The following is a 21,964-nucleotide window of genomic DNA, read 5'->3' on the forward strand; positions in this document are numbered from 1 at the left end:
TTAAGTTTTGCAAGCACGAGCTGGTTGAGTAGTCAATACTTTGCCCATTGCAAACAACTGAAGGGCGCTGCTGTGTGATACAAACCACCAGTTGTTGGGACGTACGGCCTACATACTTGGCATCACATGGCACTGAAATTTAGATACCGCATGACTCATTTGTGGAGCAGGCAGAACGTCTTTCTGGCTTGACTGCAGTATCCTGTGAGTGGAGAATACTACTCTTATTGCTACTGGATAGCAGTAGCGAGGAACGACAGTTCATTTGATATTCTTTACCATCTGGATTTGACTACCATTGAACAAAGATAAAATTATTTAGTAAATCACCAAATTTAAACAAAAGGTCGACACTAAATAAACACGTATGAAATCTCAAAATTGTATCATCACTTGTTCAAAGAGACACATCAAATTCAGGAAGAAATTTTTGGATTCACGACTATCAAATATGTGATTGGCTGCACTTAAATAATTTGAAGTCTAGTCTTCCAAGTTAAGCTACAAGAGTCAATGCCTGCTGGTCCACAAGCTTTGATGTCATTTACTGATGTAACAATATTTTTACATCGTGCTTTAATTATTTGTCAGTTTTGGAGCTAAATCAAAGTGGGGAAAAATAGACACGTAAACAAAATACACAGAATCTGAAATAATAATAATAATAATAGCTTATTGTCACAAGTAGGCTTCAATGAAGTTACTGTGAAAAGCTCCTAGTTGCCACATTCCGGCGCCTGTTCGGGGAGGCCGTTACGGGAATTGAACCCGCGCTGCTGCCTTGTTCTGCATTACAAGCCAGCCGTTTATCCCACTGTGCTAAACCAGACCCCTTGGGGTCAGGACCCCAATTTGAGAACAAAACGTTTTGAAATTGTGCCTGCCCTTCCAAATTCAATAAAAATATGGCTAGTAATATTTCTGTTAAAACATTGAACAATTATTAAATCTATTTAAATTTGCAGTTTCCAATGCATTAACTTCATCAAATGAAAATTGGCACATGTTAAAAAGGCTCATAATTCAGCTTCTTAAAAAAGTTATCCTACATTTCGATAGGATAATTCCCAAATTGCAGCTCCTTGGGAAAGTACACCAAACTGCTTATGATGTAACATGAAGGAAAGGGAAGCTCTATAAAATAGCCTTTGACTGAAATCAAACAGTAATTTTATTTAAAATAAAATTGGAGAATTACTTTGTGTAACGTCTCACATGAGTCGTCCAAAATATGGCATATGAAAGATAACATATTCAAAACAACCTTTTGAAACTCTTTCTTTTTTTAAACTGGACACAAACCAAAGTAATACTTAACACACACTTTTTCAAAAGAACATACTATTTATTTATTTTTTTAAATATTTTTATTCAAGGTTGTTTTTGCACATAGAGATGAAAATATCTGAAGACTAAAACATCAACATGAACAGAAACCACAAACCCCCAACGTCCCCCGATACCAACACCCCACAGCTCCCCGCCTTCTGAATGTTTTCCCGATATCCCTCCCTCCCTCTGATGCCCCCCACCCTCCCCCTCTATTGACCCCTCAATTCACCTTGAAGAAATTAATGAACGGTTTCCACCCCCGAGTGAACCCCACCTCCGACCCCCGCAAAGCGAATTTGACATACTCCAACCGCAAGAATTCTGCCAGGTCACTCACCCATACCCCCACCTTCGGCGGCTCCGAGTCCTACCAACACAACAAGATCCATCTCCGGGCTATCAAGGAGACAAAGGCCAATACGTCAGCCTCTCTCCCCACCTGGACTCCCCGATCTACCGACATGTCAAATATCGTCACCTCCGGACTCCACTCCCAGAATCTCGGATACAACATCTGGGAACTCCTGCCAGAACCCCCTCAGCTTTGGACATATCCAAAACAGGTGGACGTGATTCGCAGCCTCCTCCCCACCCCATCCAACAGCACCCACACCTATCCCCCACCCCTGCAAAGAACCAGCTCATCCTTGCAACCGTCATGTGGGCCTTATGCACAATCTTAAACTGGATGAGGCTTAACGTCACACACAACGAGGACATCCACATCCTGGCCTGCACCTCCCCGCCCAACTCCTCCTACCATTTGCGCTTAATCTCCTCCACCGGAGCACCCTCCCCTCTCCATCAACTCACTGGAGATATCCAACACTTTCCCCTCCCCAGTATCATCTTCCAACAAAACTTGTCCTGCAACACCGGAGGCAGCCCCGGGAAAGATGACACCTATCTCCTCACAAAGCCCCTCACCTGCAGGTATCTAAAACCCTAATCCTTTTGCCAACTCATACACCTCCTCAAACTCCTCCAGTCAAGCAAACGTACCCCCTTTAAACAAGTCCCTAAAGTACTCTATCTCCACCTGCAACCTCGCATCCAGCCCCGTCGACACAAACCTATGATTGTCACATATTGGCACCCACAACGACATGCCTTCCAAACCAAAATGCTGCCTACACTGGCCCCTCACCCGTAACGCCAAAACCACCACTGGGCTCACGGAGTACCTGATTGGTGAGAACTGGAGGGGCGCCAACAACATTGCCCTCAAACCCGCCCCCCGACACGACGCAACCTCCATTCGCCCCCACAACGATCCCCCCTCCACTTCCCATTTCCTCACCATTCCAATGTTCGCCGCACAGTAATAGTTAATCAAATTCGGCAAAATCCCGCCTCTTGAAATCTGCCTTTATTCGCTCCACCAGTCGTGCCAAGGTCAATTTGTATAGCTGGGCCCAGCTTCGCGCTACCTGGATTCCTAGATATCGAACACCCGCCCCAACCACCCAGAACGGCAACTCTCCTAACCTCCTCTCCTGCTCCCTAGCATTGATTGGAAACACCTCGCTCTTCCCTATGTTCAATTTGTACCCCGTAAACCAGCCGAATTCCCTCAAGGCCTCCGAGATCCTGTCTAAAGGTGCCCACCAGGTCCGAAATGTATAGCAATAGATCGTCCGCATACAGCGAGCTTCTGTTTCAACAACACCTCCACTCAATCCCTTTCCAACCCCCCGACGCCCTAAGTGCCATTGCCAACGGCTCTATCAGCAAAGCGAAAAGGAACGGGAAGAGCGGGCACCCTGCCTCATTCCCCAATGTAGCACGAAGTACCCCTATCTCGTCATGTCTGTCCGAACGTTCGCCAAGAGCACTCTGTACAGCAGCCGAACCCAATCCACAAACCCCTGGCAAAACCCAAACTGACCCAGCATCTCCAAAAAATACGCCCCCTCCACCCGATCAAGGCCTTCTTCGCATCCATTGCCACTACTACTTCTACATCCTGCCCCTCCGAGGGCATCTTAATAACATTAAGAAGCCTGCGCACATTCGCCGACAATTGCCTTATCTTCAGAAATTCCTTCTGGTCCTCCCCCATCACTTCTGGCACACAGTCCTCTATTCGCGACGCAAGCACCTTCGCCAACAACTCTGCAACAACATTAAGTAGCGATATCGGGCGGTACAATCTGCACTGCTTCGGGTCCTTATCTTTCTTCAAAATCAGGGAGATGGAAGCATACAACAATATGGGGGTGAGCTCCCCCCTCGGCCTCGCCTCATTGTACGTCCTCTCTAGCAGCAGTCCAAGCTCCGCACCAAACTTCTTATAAAATTCCACTGGGAACCCACCAGGTCCCGTAGCCTCCCCTGCCTCCCTTAACCCGATCAGGGCCCCCAGTCCCTGCACCCTCTCCTCATCCACACTGGGGAACTCCAACCCATCCAGGAACCGTCATCCCCTCCTCCCCAGGCTTGGGCTCAGGCTCCTGGACAAGGTCTCAAATACCCCTTTCACCCCCTCTGGATCCGTCACCACCTTACCCTCCTCATCCCTCACTCTACCGATCTCCCTGACCACTGCATGCTTCCTCAGTTGGTGGGCCAGCATCCTAAATGCCTTTCCCCGATACTTATATACTGCCGCTGTGGCCTTCCACAATTGTCGTGCCGCCTTCCCCGTGGACGCTAACCCAAACTTCATCTGGAGCCTCTGCCTCTCTTTTAACAACCCCTTCTTTGGTGCCACTCCGATCCACCCTCAGAATCTCATCTAGCAGCCTCGCCCTCTCCTCTCATTCCATCCTCTCCCTATGCACCCAGATCGAAATAAAGAACATACTATTTATTATTCTTCATTTTCTGCTAACAAATAAATATATCATTTTATACATAAATACACTTGCTTCATGGAGAATAATTCCAGGATTATGGGGCTGCAAAGGTCCCATGATTATAATCATTTTGTATGGATTTTTTTTTTAAAAAACATAAATTCAATACCTTGTCAAAAGGAATCCCATACTTCTTTAGTATGGAAGGAGAGATGAGCGTCATCTTGTGACGTAGGAAAGCATCACATCCTTGGGAACTACTTGGAAAGAAACCTGTAGATGAGAAATATTTTACAATTAAATTCTTTATATTACAATGGGGTAAATCATCTTATAAAATCAGACTGTATAGCCTCATGCAGTAACACAAACTCTAAAACTGCAATGATAGAGAGAGAGAGAGAGAGAGAGAGAGAGAGAGAGAGAGAGAGAGAGAATTCGTTAGATGAAAGTCTTGCTTTTAGTTGAAATATTGGAGGTGGATCATGATTTCAATGAAAACCAAAGATGATGGCACTGAAGCACACATGGTAATTGTGATAATTGTAGCATGCAGACAGGCTGACTGGAAAGTAGCAATGCTTTGCTTTTAATTTCCAACCAAGCAAAAATAATCTAGCTTTTCAAAAATGCCAATTGATCTTTTCTTCCATATATTGACAGAGCAGAATAAAGATAGTCCAATGTTATTTGGCTTTGTGTAATTGAAATAATGAAGATGCTGTAATGAGATATTTGTTCTCCTCTATGTAATCGGGTGTCCTACATTGGATGAACTCAGCCGAAGGAGATATAATGTTGTCAAAGCATCTGAACTTGCATTTTTCAAAATTATATTTTTAGTTTCAATTCCATGATATTGTTCACATAAGCATCTAGGGGGAAGGATATAAAAGTGATTGCATTCCCATCAAAAACAAATAAATGGCAATTAACTTTTCCCCTGTTTAATGTACTGATTTAAAACCAAGAATAATCATTTGACTGAAATTTCACTGTGTCAACCGTGTTGGTTTCAAATTTACATACTGCAATCTTCAGCCTAAAACTATCATATGGTCATACTATTCCTAACATTAAGGTTCATTTTTCGTTTTTAACAAATCCAATTTTATCCCCCTTTCCGAATGTTACCACTGGTACTATCATCCGATACCTATCATCTCCCGATACCTTATTCTCATAGCCATTGAAATCCAAACCTGGCGAGTGCCAGGCTATATACACGTTCATGAGGCATGATTTGTTATCTCACATAATCACCTTCCAATAAGATTAGCTAGGTGGCCTTCAGGAAAGGGAATTCAAGTAAGCTTTTTATTTGCTCCTAGTCCAGGGGCACTGAGGCCAATTATAACTTCCAAAAGACAGCAAGGACCAAAGATCAAAGATCAATTCTAGCATCTTCAGATTCCAGATGGACATGGTGCGATACTGGGCAGTTTACCCACCAGGAGATTGCAGGGGCTACTTCAGTTCCCTCATCATTACCATTAAAACAAAAGTACAACAACACGGAATCTTTTAAATCAGCTCTTGCACATCAATTCCATTTGCCCTGTCAGCCCCATTTTATTTCTAAACTATAGATGAAGTAGAAAAGGGTACAATTAAACTGATATTTTTCTTAAATTTCGCCCAATCATGAGGAGAACCATTTAGTTTTAAATGGAAAGAAAGTTTGTTTTACTTATTATAAACTGACCGTTCAGTGGTACAACCTTTTCCTCCAGTTTACGTTTGGGACAAAACAACAGAAGATTTAAACTTTCTCATTTACCTGGTTGTTTTTTTCAATTCCCATTTTGAAGTAAGGAATAAGCTGCAGGAAGTGGGTATTCATTGGTCAAAAAATTGTTTTACTAAGTCCCAGCAAGAAACTTTAAGACAGTTTTTTTTTAAAATAGGATAGGATATTTTACTGGCAACTAATAAATCTCCCAGCATGCTACTCACAGTAGAACAAGAGCATTTTACTATTTAATAAACAACACATCATCCTGCTGCCAAAGCAGCATGTAATTTGGTGCATACCTATAGATGACAATGCGCAAAGACTTGGTCAAACATAAGGTGATTCGTCCATTCTTATGCCAGACTTAATTTTTTAAGCTATAGACAGTACTGCAGATGCACATCAAAAGTTTCTTCAACCTCTGAAGTGGAGTTTGGAAACACCCGTGTGATACGCATTGGGGGAATTGAGGAGAAATCCACAGACCTTCAATTGGGTGCCATCTGCCACTTAGTTTCAGAGTGGGGTGTGGCTGACCATAGTTGACCTATAGGTTTGCAGCTATTGCAAATTTACTGAGATCGTTTTAGCACAAGATATATTTTGTAAACTGTGTTATCCTTGAGATCTGCATAAATTTGTGAAGGGATAGGTGGGTTCTAGGAGTATTGTAATATAGTCAAACTTTTCATGTTTAACAAATTTCTAATTCACTGCCTGGATAGCAAACTGGGTGAGCAGGTCACCTACCTGTTATACAACCCACCTGATTCTTATCCAATTAATTACAAAATATATCACACTGCTTTGAAAATAAGGGTTAAGGACGTTTAAAGCTACATAGTCGAAATGTCAACTGAACATTCAATGAAATCGCACAGGTTGAAGAGACATTGCAGTTCTCGTCCTTTCTATCTCTGTAGAGTTTTTCTCTACATTAGAAATAGCATTTTTTGGTTGCACTTGTATGTCCACATATATTGTGTTACACAAGTATGATAAACAGTTCGATATGCAGCATTGTGTTAATTATCTGCACAAGTACACACTCTACAAAAATATACATTATATATAAAACAAAGAACAAACTTGCACTTGTGTAACTTTTACACCCTCAGGATGTCTCAACGTACTTCACTCGGCCACTAAAGTTACCTTTGCAGTGTCGGAAATGTCATAGGGGAAATAAAAAGCAGACAATTCATGTAGAGTGAGATCCCAAAAGCAACAAGACGGCAGTTGAGAAATAAATGTTGGGCAAGATAGCAGACAAACTCCCCTGCTCTTAGAGTAATTCCAACTTCCCCTGAGAGAACAAATGAGTCTTTGTTTTTAAACGATTCATCCAACATTTCAGCCTCCAATAGTATCGAACTCCTTCAGTACTGCACATATATTTTGTATGGATTAGGCACCTATGTCTCTAGAACATCGTTTGGACTCATAACCTTCTGACTCAGATGACAATATGAGCCATGCACACAAATGTAAGTTCATAGAATTTACAGAGCAGAAGGAGGCCATTCGGCCCATCGAGTCTGCACCGGCTCTTGGAAAGAGCACCCCATCCAAGGTCAACACCTCCACCCTATCCCCACAACCCAGTAACCCCACCCAACACTAAGGGCAATTTTGGACACTAAGGGCAATTTATCATGGCCAATCCACCTAACCTGCACATCTTTGGACTGTGGGAGGAAACCGGAGCACCCGGAGGAAACCCACGCACACACGGGGAGGATGTGCAGACTCCACACAGACAGTGACCCAAGCCGGAATCGAACATGGGACTCTGGAGCTGTGAAGCAATTGTGCTATCGACAATGCTACCGTGCTGCCCCACGCTTGACATGTGCACCATCGCTTTGTTTAAGGACTTTGGAAACAAGCTATTTGTAAAATTCTGCAAGGGCAGCAGTGTGAAACTTCACATTTATTCATAATCCATGTAGGGAAGAATATTCTCTGGTGAAGAGTCATACAAACTTTATTTTCTCTCTCCGAGGCTGCTGACAGGCCTGCTGGGTTTTTTCATCATTTTCTGTTTTTGTTTCAAATTCCAGTAACCACAATCTTGCAATTGTGTCTCTCCCATATATCCTATGATTGTGAACCTGCCTCCACTTAACCTGAGGAAGGAGCAGTGCTCCGAAAGCTTGTGATTCAAATAAACCTATTGGACTTTAACCTGGTGTTGTGAGTCTTCTTACTGTGCCCGACGCAGTCCAACGCCGGCATCTCCACATCACATTCATTGGGGGCATTGATGGCTGCCGGTATGATAATAAAATCGAAACTCGAGAATAGAATTTTTATTTCCCACCCCAACTTCAAGTCTCTACATATTTTAGTTCTCTGAAACAAGAAAGATAGACGTGCATGCATTTCAAAGCACTTTTCAAGGCCTCAGGATATCCCAAAGCGCTATACAGCTAATTATGTGTTTTCTGAAATGTTGTGACTATTGTAATGCAGGAACCAGAAGAACAGATTAGCAATGATGTAATGGGCAGATAATTTGCTTTATGCTTTTGTTTAGGGATGAATATTGGCCAGGTACCAGAAGAATTTCCCTGTATTTGTCAAAGTAGTAGCCATTGGATTTTTAAATCTCCACTTGAGAGGGAAGACCATATCTCGGTTTAATGCCTCATCAGATTGATGGCACCTCAGTGCAGCACTCCTTCCGACTGTGCTAGGGTGGCAGCCTAAGTTATGTCCTCAAGTCTCTGTACTGGAACTTGAACGCACGACCTTCTGGCTCAAAACATTGAGAGTGTGATTATCAGTCACTCCACTCACACTGTTTGTTCCTATAAAGATTCACGTTCTAACCATTCTTCACATTCCAATCTGTAATTATCTTGCAATTGTGTCTCTCCCATATATGCCGTGAATATGAACCTGCCTCCATTTCACCTGTTGAAGGAGCAGCATTCTGAACGTTTGTGATTTAAATAAACCTGTTGGACTTAACCTGCTGTTGTGAGACTTCTTACTGTGCTCAATAAATGTCAAATTTACATGATTTTCAGTTTTACAAGGTTTACCCAACACATTCTTCTTTATATAATAGCTGCAATTCCGAATTAAGCCAAATTTAGTTAAGCACCAATGTATCCAAATTCCACTCGCAACGCTTCTTTCAGAAATTCTTTTTTTCAATACGTTAGGTTAAACATATTCTTTGACATCCTTTCAGTTATGGCATAGTGCCAAATGCAACTCAAAAAGCAATTTTAAATTCATCTGCCATCCCTACAATGGAACACTACCACCTGGAAGTTCTCCAAGCGAATCGCCAGCCTTACCTGGAATTATTTCGCCGTTTCTTCACTGTCACTGGGTCAAAATCCTGGAACTCCTTCCTGGACAGCATTGTGGGTGTTCATACACCATATGTCCTGTAGCGGTCCAAGAAGGCAGCCAGCCACTGCCGTCTCAAGGACAATTAGGGAATGGCAATAATTACAATGCAATCTAGGCCCAAAATTTCATGCATCAAAATGGATGACACAGGAGGAAGCACATGGCATTGTCCACCAACCTACTAGATTTCCATTGGGTCAATTAAACATATTGCCGAATAAAAATGGAAAATGTAGCACTAATAGAACTGAGATCTCGGTGTTCCGTTCTTCTGCAGCACGAGCGATATGAAGTACCACGAATCCTGAATTACTCTCATCCTTGGGTAATATATGTTAGGAACCGAAGTACATCTTATTTCCACAAAGCAAATTCAAACAAATGTACAAGTTTGTTACTCAAATCCGATCTCTTTAATGCAAGGAATTTGCATCAGTTCTACCAATCAAAAATGATCAAAAAGACAAAGATGCCCAGTAGGGTACTCCCAACCTTCACCCACCTCCGACAAAAGTTATAGTTCTGCACCAAAGAAAAGACTAAAGACTATCTCAAGTAAGTCTTGTAAATTGTATGTATGTATGTATGCAAGGTGAAAATAATACATTCAAGTTGAAAATTTAAAACATGACAACATTTTTTTAATGCATTACCTTGTGCAAGACGTTCCAGCCTCTTCCCTTGTTCTGGAGGTACTGCATACCTGAAAATGAAACAATGAACATGTCAATTCATCCCATTTCAGATCGAGGTTCCTGCCCTGTAGCTCAATACGGACCTAGGACTAAGCAAAACAAAAGCACACAGAATAGCAATATTTTTCAACATTACCAAGACAAATGCAAAACTATTGAACATGTAACACCTCCATAAATTACAGGACCAGTAAATATTTTCATACACTACTCACAAACGGGGGCTGGTTAGCTCAGTGGGCTAGACAGCTGGTTTGTGATGCAGAACATGGCCAGCAGCACGGGTTCAATTCCCGTACCAGCTGAGAATTCAGAATTCTCCCTCTTTGTGCCCGAACAGGTGCCGGAATGTGGCGACGAGGGGCATTTCACAGTAACTTCATTGCAGTGCTAATGTAAGCCTACTTGTGACAATAAAAAGATTATTATTATTGTTATTATTATTATTAAGTGCTAGCGTAACCGTTCAAGTGTTAAAAAGTGAATGAAAATGATTGTGCCATGTATTTTTCATGTACAATTATTCGGTTTCATTGAATTTAATGTTTAATTATCAGCAAACTCTAAGCAGAGCCTTATATCATTCAGTCAGATCTATAAACAGCTGGAGCTAAGTTGAATCTAGCACCAACTTGCTGACACTCATTATTCATGACGTGGCGATGCTGGCATTGGGCTGGGGTGGGCACAGTGAGAAGTCTTACAACACCAGGTTAAAGTCCAACGGGTTTGTTTTGAATCACTAGATAGGGTGAGGTGCCCAACCTGGGCCAAAGCTCCTTGTCAGAGAGGCTGCAAGTTAGATGGTAAACACCAGGCTGAGACTTTGCATTTCAGTAAGACAATATTACTGATTCCACAAGCCAGAGGCCCATGTCACATCATTCCCATCTCTCCACAATATCTTTGACAAAGGACATGTACCCCCTCATCTGGGTCCATGAATGTCTCAACCATCAAGTATTGGAAAAGGTGGTTGTAGGCTCCTTCATCTTAGCCAGCCTGGGTGAGGAAATGCAGATAATCTTTGCATAGCTCTCTTTGAATTTGATCTGTGCAGCTCTCAGGGTGTTGTCAGTGGCTCTTCGGGGATAACGATATGCAAGCTTCCCCAATACAAGGAGCTTCTTTTGTTCGGGGTCACAGACAGACAGATTCAGCTATTTTAGGTCTTTGTCCAGTTTGAATTTTTTTTAAGGGGAGATAGCAATGAGCGTATCTCTATATATTGTAAGGACCTTTCCTGTTTACTCCCTTAATTTCCATTTGTTTTATTTTGTCTTTATCATTTTTGGTCCATGGATCGTTCATGGAGACATACCTTTATGTTGAACAAAGGAAGCAAGGAACTCAAAAGTGTCAAAATAGTACACGGTTATAAAGTTTTGTATTTTGGGCAGAAGAATTCAGACTTTGTCGTACCCAAGAGATTGGAGGAGTTCATTTTAATTGGTTGGCTGGTGACCAATTGATTGGTCTGAGACAGTATTTTGCCTGGCAGCTGCTGCACGATCAATGACCACTAAAGCGAGGTTGTAGTCCAACTAAAGGCTTTAATAAGCTAGATGTTTCCCCCAGCAGCTCAGGTACAGAATGAAGGCTGCTGGGGTGGCACGGGCTCTTATACCCCCAACTAGCAGGGCGGAGCTACCGTACATCTTAACCAATAGAAAGCATACAGTTTCCACCAATGGTGCTCTAGCATACCAGGTACCGTAATACCTCTACTACCACATTCACCGCCTGTTAAAAAAGAGTCCAGCGGGGGTGGTGGCCTGATACTACAAACATGGCAACGTGGTAGAATTAGTTATGGAGGTACCGTAATACCTCCGTACAGCGTTTTGTAACTATTTACAATTCTAACAACTATTTACAATTGATGATTTAAATTTACAGTTTACAATTTAAAATTGAGCAATCAGTCGATCGGGGGCCCTGGTCGTCCTCTGTGATCGTCGGAGCTTCGATGGTGACTCCGGTGGAGGCTCGGGCGTCTGTGACTCCGGGAGCGTGGCTTCGATCTCTATGGCAGCTTCGACACCCCTAGACGGCGCTGGTGGGGAAAACGGTTGACCTGGGAACGGAGTGCCTGCGGGGTGCGTCGGTGGGCGTAGACGGAGCCAGCGGAAGGACCGATCCTCCTGTAAGGTGCCCTGGTGGAGGGGAGCGTGGGACTGGTGGCTGGGATGTGCGTGGGGCTCCGGCGGGCGGCAGGTCTCGTAGGGAGACCGTATCTTGTCGGGGTACGCCACGTAGGCGTACTGGGGGTTAGTGTGGAGAAGATGGACTCGCTCGACCAACGGGTCCGACTTGTGCGCCCGCACGTGTTTTCGGAGCAGAATGGGTCCGGGTGCTGCCAGCCAGGTCGAGAGCGAGGTCCCAGAGGAGGACTTCCTGGGGAAGACAAGGAGACGTTCGTGAGGTGTCTGGTTGGTGGTGGTACAAAGCAGTGACCGGATGGAGTGGAGGGCACCCGGGAGGACTTCCTGCCAGCAGGAGACTGGGAGATTCCTGGACCGTAGGGTCAGGAGGACGGTCTTCCGGATCGTTCTGTTCTCCCTCTCTACCTGCCCGTTACCCCGGGGGTTGTAACTGGTCGTCCTGCTCGAGGCGATGCCCTTGCTGAGCAGGAATTGAAGCAGTTCGTCGCTCATAAAGGAGGACCCCCTATCACTATGTATGTAAGCGGGGTACCCAAACAGTGCAAAGATGCTATGGAGGGCCTTGATGACAGTGGTTGCGGTCATGTCGGGGCAGGGGATGGCGAATGGGAACCGGGAGTACTCGTCAATCACGTTCAGGAAGTACGTGTTTCGGTCGGTGGAGGGGAGGGGGCCTTTGAAGTCCATGCTGAGGCGTTCAAAGGGGCGGGAAGCCTTTATCAGATGCGCTTTCTCTGGCCGGTAGAAGTGCGGTTTGAACTCCGCGTAGATTTGGCAGTCCCTGGTGGCTGTCCTGACCTCCTCGATGGAGTAGGGTTGCGGGTCTTGATAAAATGGAAAAAGCGAGTGACCCCCGGGTGGCAGAGGTTCTCGTGGAGGGCTCGGAGGCGGTCCACTTGTGCGGTGGCACACGTGCCTCAGGAGGCCCGTTTAGCTTCCCGGGACGATACAAGATCTCGTAGTTGTAGGTGGAGAGTTCGATCCTCCACCGCAAGATCTTATCGTTTTTTAATCTTGCCCCGTTGTGCATTATCGAACATGAAAGCAACCGACCGTTGGTCAGTGAGGAGAGTGAATCTCCTGCCGGCCAGGTAATGCCTCCAATGTCGCACAGCTTCTACTATGGCCGGGGCCTCCTTTTCGACTGCGGAGTGGCGGATTTCAGAAGCATGGAGGAAACGTGAGAAGAAGGCCACGGGTCTGCCCGCTTGGTTGAGGGTGGCCGCCAGAGCAACGTCAGACGCGTCGCTCTCGACCTGGAAGGGGAGGGACACGTCGATGGCGTGCATCGTGGCCTTTGCAATGTCTGCTTTGATGCGGCTGAAAGCCTGGCGGGCCTCTATCAACAGGGGAAAAGCTGTGGATTGGATCAGGGAACGGGCCTTGTCCGCATAGTTGGGGACTCACTGGGCGTAGTGACTGAAAAACCCTAGGCAGCGCTTCAGGGGCTTGGAGCAGTGAGGGAGGGGGAACTCCATAGTTCATAGCATGCGTTCAGGGTCGGGGCCTATAACTCCATTTCGCGCTACGTAGCCGAGGATGGCTAGGCGGTCGGTGCTAAACACGCATTTATCCTTGTTGTATGTAAGGTTAAGGACTTTTGCGGTCTGGAGGAATTTTCGGAGGTTGGTGTCGTGGTCCTGCTGCTCGTGGCTGCAGATGGTGACATTATCGAGATATGGGAATGTTGCCCGTAAACCGTACCGGTCAACCATTCGGTCCATCTCGCGCTGGAAGACCGAGACCCCGTTGTTGACACCGAAGGGAACCCTTAAGAAGTGCCCATCTGCCTCGAAGGCAGTGTATTTGCGGTCACTAGTGCAGATGGGGAGCTGGTGCTAGGCAGATTTAAGATCCACCGTGGAGAAGACCTTGTAATACGTGATCCTGTTTACCAGGTCAGATATGCGGGGGAGAGGGTGCACGTCCAGCTGCCTAAACCCGTTGATGGTCTGACTGTAGTCGATGACCATCCTATGCTTCTCCCCAGTCTTTACCACCACTACTTGAGCTCTCCAGGAGCTGTTATTGGCTTCAATGACCACTTCCCTCAGTAGCCTTTGGACCTCTGACCTAATAAAGATCCGATCCTGGGCACTGTACCATCTGCTCCTGGTGGCGACGGGTTTGCAATCCGGGGCGAGGTTCGCAAACAGGGAAGGCGGGTCGACCTTAAGGGTCGCGACGCCGCAGACAATGAGGGAAGGGGGGGGGGGTATAGGGCCGCCAAATTTGAAGGTTAGACTTTGGAGGTTACACTGGAAGTCTAAACCTAGGAGTGTGGCCGCGCAGAGGTGGGGAAGGTCGTAGAGACGGAAATTTTTGAACTCCCTTCCCTGGACTGTGAGGCTTGCTACACAAAACCCCTTTATCTCCACTGAGTGGGAACCGGAGGCCAGGGACATTTTTTGATTAACGGGGTGGACAAGGAGAGAACAGCGCTTTACCGTGTCGGGGTGTATGAAGCTCTCCGTGCTCCCAGAGTCGATTAGGCAGGACGTCTCGTGCTGGTTGATAAATACAGTCGTTGTAGCAGTTGAGAGTGTTCGAGGCCGGAACTGATCCAGAGTCACCGAGGCTAATCGCAGCAGTTGAGTGTTCTCTTCGGGCAGTGTGTGGTCAGCCGAGCTGGGGTCCTGGGGGTTCATCCAAGATGGTGGCTCCCATTGGTCGCACATGGCTGGGGGTGCACAAAATGGCGGCGGCCATCCCTCTAACGTGGTGTCCGCAGGACAAGGACACGATGGCGGCGCTCGGGTGCCGCACGTGGCCCTGGAGTAGGAAGGGCCGCTGGCCGCACGGGGACCGTGGAGAGGTTTGAGTTGGCAGTCGCTGGCGGATTTGTGAGGATAGCATACCTGCCGCGAAAGCGTCCCTGACCAAGAGTTCAGTGTGTTCGCTCGCCGAAACTTGCGGGCAGCTGCAGTTTCTCCCCAACACCAGGAGTGCACGGTAGAAGTGCACCAACTGCGATTGGTTCCTGTCAGCTGGAGTTTTCTGGTCGACCCAGAGAAGCCACTGGATCCTCATGGTGGAAACAGCTCTCTCTCTCTGCTGCGTACTGTCTGAAGCAGAAGCTCCTAGACCCTGAAAGAAAATGTCTCTCTCTCTCGCTCTCTTGAATTCTGTTTAAAAGGCATAAAGGGTGCAGAATTCTGAAAATGCATTCTTCAAATAGCTTTCTTCAATCCAACACTGGGCAAGCTCAACAAGAGGAACAGCAGTTCTGGACTTAGTTTTGGAGAATGAAGCTGGGCAGGTAAAAGCCGTTATCAGTGGCAAAGCATTTCAGTGGTAGCGATCATAATTTAGATAGTGCAGCTATGATCTATCTTTATTTATTATATTCCAAGAGTAAACGTTTTAAATTGGGGAGTGACTTTTCAAAAGTGGACGGAAGATAAATCAGTCAGACAAGTGAGAGACGTTCAGGGAGGAGACAGAGAGGGTTCAGAACAAGTATGTTCTCTCTAAGAAAAAAATCTAGAGCTCCTTGAATGTCAAAGACCATACAAAGTAGGGCTAGAAAGAGAAGCGCATGTTGGAGTTCAATGCGACAGAGAGCGAAGAATATAGAACGTGAGGGGGGAAATTAAAAAGGAAATTAGCCAAGAGTGGGCATTTAAAACCATTGGCAAGTAAAATCAAGGAAAACCCAAAGATGCTTTATAAATACATAACGAGCAAATGGACTACTGAGGAAGCAGCCTTGAAAGTGGATAAATAACCAGGCCTGAATGAAATGCGTCCCAGGCCATTAGTAGAAGCAAGGAAACTACTAGCAGAGGCTCGGTCTGTCATTTTCCACTCCTCTCTGCCTCCAAGTAGAGGACTAATAATGCTGTATTGTTGTCTAAAACCTGAGGAAGGGATAAACCAAGAAATGACACAGTCAGCTGCACCTAGATGGTGGACAAATTATTGGATAATCTTAGGAAATGATTGTCATTTAAAAAGACCTGAATTAATCAAGGATAGTCAGCATAGATTTGTCAAGGGATGGTCCTATCTAGCCTGTTTACATTTTTTGAGCAGGGTCGATGAAGGTGGCACATTTGATGTGCTCTACACCGAATTTAGCAAGGTCCCACATGACAGGCTGGTCAAAAAAATCAAAAGATCGGGCAATACGGTGGCGCAGTGGTTAGCACTGCTGCCTCGTGGTGCTGAAGACCCGGGTTCGATCCTGGCTCCGAGTCACTGTCCGAGTGGTTTGCATATTCCCCCAGGCAGCCACAAAACCAAAAAAGATGTGGAGGGTAGGTGAATGCCCTTTAATTGGAAATAAAAATAATTGGGTACTCTAAATTTATATTTTTTTAAAATCAAAAGATCATGGTCCATGGGAAATTAAGAAATTGAATTTAAAATTGGCTTGGCAGCAGGAAGCAAAAGGGTAATAGTCGACAGTGATTTTGTGGCTGGCAGGTCATTTCCAGTGGGGTTCCACAGTGCTCCCCAAAAGACATTAGTGAACCAGAAGGGAATTTGCAATAATGAATGATAGTTGTTACAGCACGGTGTGGTTAGCATTGCTGCCTCGCAGCGTCAAGGACCCGGGTTCATCTTTGGCCTTGGGTGACTGGCTCTGTGGAGTTTGCACGTTCTCCCTGTGCGTTTCCTCCGGATGGTCCAGTTTCCTCCCACAGTCCAAAGATGTGCAGATTAGGTGGATTGGCCATGTTAAATTGCGTCTTAGGGTCCAAAGATGTGCGGGTTTTGTGGGGTTACAGGGATAGGGCAGAGGGAGTGGGCCTGGGTAGAGTGCTCTTTCAAGGGTCGGTGCTGCCTCAATGGGCCAAATGGCCTCGTTGTACACTGTAGGGATTCTATGTTTCAGCACCAAGTGTCCTGTTGTTTGGGGTATACGTCAAAGATTAGATTTAAATATTAGGGAGGATGATCAAGAGGTTTTCATATGTCACAAAAGCTGACTGTGGTCGATAGTGAGAAAGAAAGTTGCATATTACAAGAACCTATCAATGGAATGGTCAAGAGGGCAGACAAGTGACAAATGGAATGCAACCCAGATAAGTGAATTTGGGGAAGGTAGACAAGCCATCTCATATAATAAACGATAGGGTACCGAGACATGTAGAGGAGCAGAGGGACCTTGTGGAGAGCTGATCCATAAATCCCTGCGGACGGGTAGAAAAGGCAGCATATGGGATACTTTCCTTTATTACCCGAGACATAAAACATAAGAGCAGACAGGTTATGCTGGAAACTATGTAGAACACTATTTAGGCCACAGCAAGAGTACTGAGCGTAGTTCTGGCAACTGCATAACAAGAAGGATGCGTTTTCACCAGAGAAGGTAACAGATTTATGAGGCTGCTGCCAGGATGTAGGGAATTTTAGCTGAGGAGAAAGACTGGATAGGCAGGATGTTCTCTTTGGAACAGAGGAGGCGGAGGGATATAAAATTATGTGGGACCCAGAGAGAATGAATAGAAAGGACCTATTGCAATTAGCAAAGAGGGGATGAAGCAAGGAACTCTGATATAAAGCAATTGGTTGAAAGGTTAAAAGGGAGTGGTGAACAATTTCTTTCGCCCAGAGGATGTTGGGTTTAGAATTCACTGCCCAAAAGGGTGGGAGAAGCACAATCCCTCATTTCATTTTTTAAAAAATAATTGGATATGCCCTTGAAGTGTTATATAACCTACAAGATTACAGACCGAGAGCTGGAGAGTGGGATTAAGGTTGGATAGCTCTTTTCCAGCTAGCAGACACAATGGGCGAATGGCCGTCTTCTGTGTTGTAAATATTCCCCATTCTTTTGGACCCAAAGTTAACCCTCTAGGAACACAACTGCAAAACAACTCTCAGTCAAAGAAAATTCATCCACCCTTTGCTTTCTGTCACTCAACACATTTTGCATTCATGCTACCATTTTCCCCTCAACTCCCAGAAATTTCTAACTTATTAGTAAGGCTCCACTTTCAAATAACGTCCAAAAGTTGACATATACACAGTATGGTACACAGTATGTACAGAATACCTTCATTAACCTTCTTTGCTACTTCATCAAAGAATTCAATGAAGCTACAGTAAGTCCATACTTAAGTTGTGGTTGCATTGCTGAAAATCAAGACTTCAATTAAACGACTTTAAGTGATGATGTGTTCCCATAGGAATCAATTTTCCAGCCAGAGTTACACCCCTTCAGACATTTTTTGCCCGGAAAAACAAATAAACAAGCTGACATACTGCGCCATATTTGTGCAATACCAGCCATTCCTAGCTGAAATAACTTGCAAAATAAAATAAATCACTAAATATAAAAGAAATACAATGTATAAGATATTTTAAAATTACAATACTCCTCTCAGATCACAGTATTTTTAAATTGATTAAACTCCACCTAGTGAAAAGAGGTAATTTAAGTCCTGACTAACTGCACTTGCCAACCTCTGCCACTAGATGGAGCCCAAGATTTAATTGTTCAGAATCATAGAATTTAATTTTTTAATAATCTTTGCTGTCACAAGTAGGCTTACATTAACACTGTAATGAAGTTACTGTGAAAAGCCCCTAGTCGCCACACTCCAGCGCCTGTTCGGGTACACTGAGGGAGAATTCACAATGTCGAATTCACCTAACAAGCACGTCTTTCGGGACTTGTGGGAGGAAACCGGAGCACCCGGAGATAACCCACGGAGACACGGAGAGAATGTGCAGACTCCACACAATGAACCAAGCAGGAAACAAACCTGGGACCCTGGAGCTGTGAAGCAACAGTGCTAACCACTGTGCTACCGTGCAGTGCAGAAGTTTACAGTGCAGAAGTTTACAGTGCAGAAGGAGGCCATTCGCACCGTCGGGTCTGCACCGGCCCTTGGAAAGAGCACTCTACTTAAGCCAACGCTTCCACCCTATCGCCATAAACTGGCGAGGGCCCCCACGGCGGGCTGAGGAGAACCCCAAAGATGCGCTGACGAGAGCAACAGGCCACAAGAGAGTTAATCTGGCAAACAAATTAAAACGATACTGGTGATAAATGAATATAGTGACATCACTCTATTCACAAAATTAAAATGAAACAACTTTAAGCAAAGACTTAATACACTCAGACTTGTTCACAAATCATTCTGGGAAATGCAGATTTCAATCCTCAAAAAATCCTTTACTGCATGAATCACATGTAGGAGACCAGTCCTGTCTGTGCTCATATGATGGCAGGTATACACGACTCACTGGTGGTGTACTTCCTTGCCAATACTTTGATTCCCGGCTTGGTCACTGTCTGTGTGGAGTTTGCACATTCCTCCCGTGTCTGTGTGGGTTTCCTCTGGTCCGGTATCCTCCCACAAGTCCTAAAATACGTGCCTGTTAGGTGAATTGGACATTCTAAATTCTCCCTCAGTGTACCCGAACAGGCGCCGGAATGTGGCGACTAGGGGATTTTCATAGTAACTTCATTGCAGTGTTAATGTAAGTCTACTTGTGACACTAATAAAAATGATTATTGAATACCTTTTGGGGATGTAAATGTCCACATGTTTTAGAAACTAATTTGTGAACATATAAAATGACATTCTGAAGCAGTGAAAGAGCCACAGGACAGAATGATTAAACTGAATGGCAGAATAGGCTGAAGGGTTGAACGGCACATCCCTGTTCCGATGAGTCAATACCATCAAGTATTTCTGGATGGCAACTGCTTCTCTTCCAAATTATTTTATTCCAGCTTTACATCACTTTTTCCCCCACTGCATTGACTCATTTGTACACCACTATGATACTTAGGAGACTAAGTTGTATGTCTGCTACAATACAGAAAGAGATGTTTTGAAACTATAATTACAAATTCGCACAGCGTTTTAGGAAATGAGCGGAATTGACAAAAAAGGGGACAAAGAGGAAGCGAAGAATGGGAAAAGGTTGGGGAGAGCGGAGTGTGGGGCGGGTGCCATTGGGGGGCAGGAACATGGGGTGGGTGTTACATGGGCAGTAGCAGGGGCCGCCAGGGTCAGAGCTGACTTGTGTTCTTGCGACTGATGCTGACCGACTGTTGAGCATTTTTGTTTATTCTATTTTTGTTTTAGCTTTATTTACGCAAAATCCAATTCATTATATAAGGTAATTATATTTGATGCACATAAGCAGTGCATGGGAAGTTGGAAAAACACGACGGATAGAATTCAATGGCGGTATATGAGAGAAACAAACAACAGTATTTTGAAATTGGAACGGAAGTTGTGAAAGAGCAGAGAACTTTGAAGGTACCTTCAGCTTGCTAATAGGGAAACAAGACGATGGAATTTTCAGCTTCATTTCAAGAAGTATGTATATAACATAAAAGTCAAAAGATAACAATGAATTTATATGAAATCTTAAAAATATCTTACTTAGAGCCATAATGCGCGCCACGCCATAGCAATGATATTTAGGCTTTAGAGAGAGCACAGATTCGCTATGATGTTTCCTAGTATGAGAAAAGGAAATACGAAGACTGACTTAAAAGTCTAGTCTCTTTCATTAGAGCAACAAAAGCATGCATTTATATAGTGCCTTCAACATAGCAATGTCCCAAGGCATTTCACAGGAGCATCGTGAAATGACATTTGACAGTGAACCACAACAAGCATGAGGATAGCTGACCATTTGGTCAAGGAGGTAGGTTTTAAGTAAGGTGTGCCTTAAAGGAGGCGAGGTAGCGAACTGGGGAGGTTTAGGGAGGATTTTCCAGAAATTAAGGCTGGCAGCAGAGGGCATGACCATCAATGGTGTAGCAAACTGGGAGAAAATGTGAAAATGGAGGAGAATTAAAAAAAAAATTTAATGGTGTAGCAAAGAAAATTGACAGTGACATGAAGCCAGAATTGGAGGAGCACAAAGATCTCAGAGGAGATTACAGAACAGGGAGGGATATTAAAATATGTGAAAAGAGGCACAGGGTAGATTAAAAATGTCTGTTAGTTATGATGTCTAGAACGAGGAGCATTGATGTGGGATTAAAGATTTAAAAAATTACCTGGAATTTAATGTGATCAGGATGAGTCACTCTTGTGGAGGACTGGTAGAATATCTACATTTGAGGTTATTTTCTGTATTTGGTGTCTACATCTTCGCATCCCAAATGGCAGCCTGATTATAAATTGCAGCAATCCCTGTCTGAAACAGTTTTAGAATAGCCTTTCCCTCAAAAGGAAATGGTTTTGTTCAACAAGTAAGTCAACAAAATCAGCAAAGTAAAAGAACGGAGTTAATCAGCCCATAACAAAGACCTGCAGATGCCCAAGACATTCATACTGTCAATAATTCTACAGGGAAGTCCCTGATTTCAATCAGCAATAATGAAATGGCACTTTGATAAAGACTGATTACAAAATACTACATAACTATGATAACCTGACCACAAAAAGGCAGCCAAAACGGATGCTAATCTTCTTTAATATGTAAAAATAACAAAGTTTAAAATACAGTATGGACTCAAAAACAGGAGCAGGTAGTTTAAACATCGAAATAACAAACTGAAAATAATCAGAACTAACAACAGTTAAATATGAATATACACAGGAAACAACTAACAGCACTTCATGAGCAATGAATTTAAATAAGATGTATAATAATACTCTAAAACACTTCTGCCCCTTCAATTTTAATCCCCCTTAAAGACAGAAATACAATGAAACTAATGCCTTAATTATACATTAGTCTTTCAGGGGCTTTGTGACCATGCTGTAATATCACTGGTGACTCATCAACTCTGGTGATGCTGGACTTAATTCAACTGAGCTTGTGGGCACAGGAGTAGGTCGAGTACCTGTGCATGAGTGTACCTCTCCTGAAGTAGAGCCCACTGGAAGTCCTGGTACAACAGGAACCACTTCTTGTTGAATTTCCACAGCTGCATTTCCTTCT

General features: G+C 44.4%; 1 protein-coding gene across 5 annotated transcripts in view; it reads right to left on the reverse strand.

Annotated features, from left to right (window-relative positions):
- The window catches only part of LOC140429773 (lysine-specific demethylase 4C-like), a 557,303-nt gene that overhangs the window by 402,100 nt on the left and 133,239 nt on the right, over positions 1-21,964 (reverse strand). For all 5 annotated transcript variants that reach the window (XM_072517215.1, XM_072517213.1, XM_072517214.1 and 2 more), the window contains 2 exons: positions 9,888-9,937; positions 4,300-4,403 (listed from right to left, as the gene is read on the reverse strand). In XM_072517215.1, the coding sequence (XP_072373316.1) occupies positions 4,300-4,403; positions 9,888-9,937 (154 nt within the window). The remainder of the gene's footprint in view (positions 1-4,299; positions 4,404-9,887; positions 9,938-21,964) is intronic.

The sequence above is a fragment of the Scyliorhinus torazame genome, chromosome 9, assembly GCF_047496885.1.
Source record: "Scyliorhinus torazame isolate Kashiwa2021f chromosome 9, sScyTor2.1, whole genome shotgun sequence".
Lineage (NCBI taxonomy): Eukaryota > Metazoa > Chordata > Chondrichthyes > Carcharhiniformes > Scyliorhinidae > Scyliorhinus > Scyliorhinus torazame.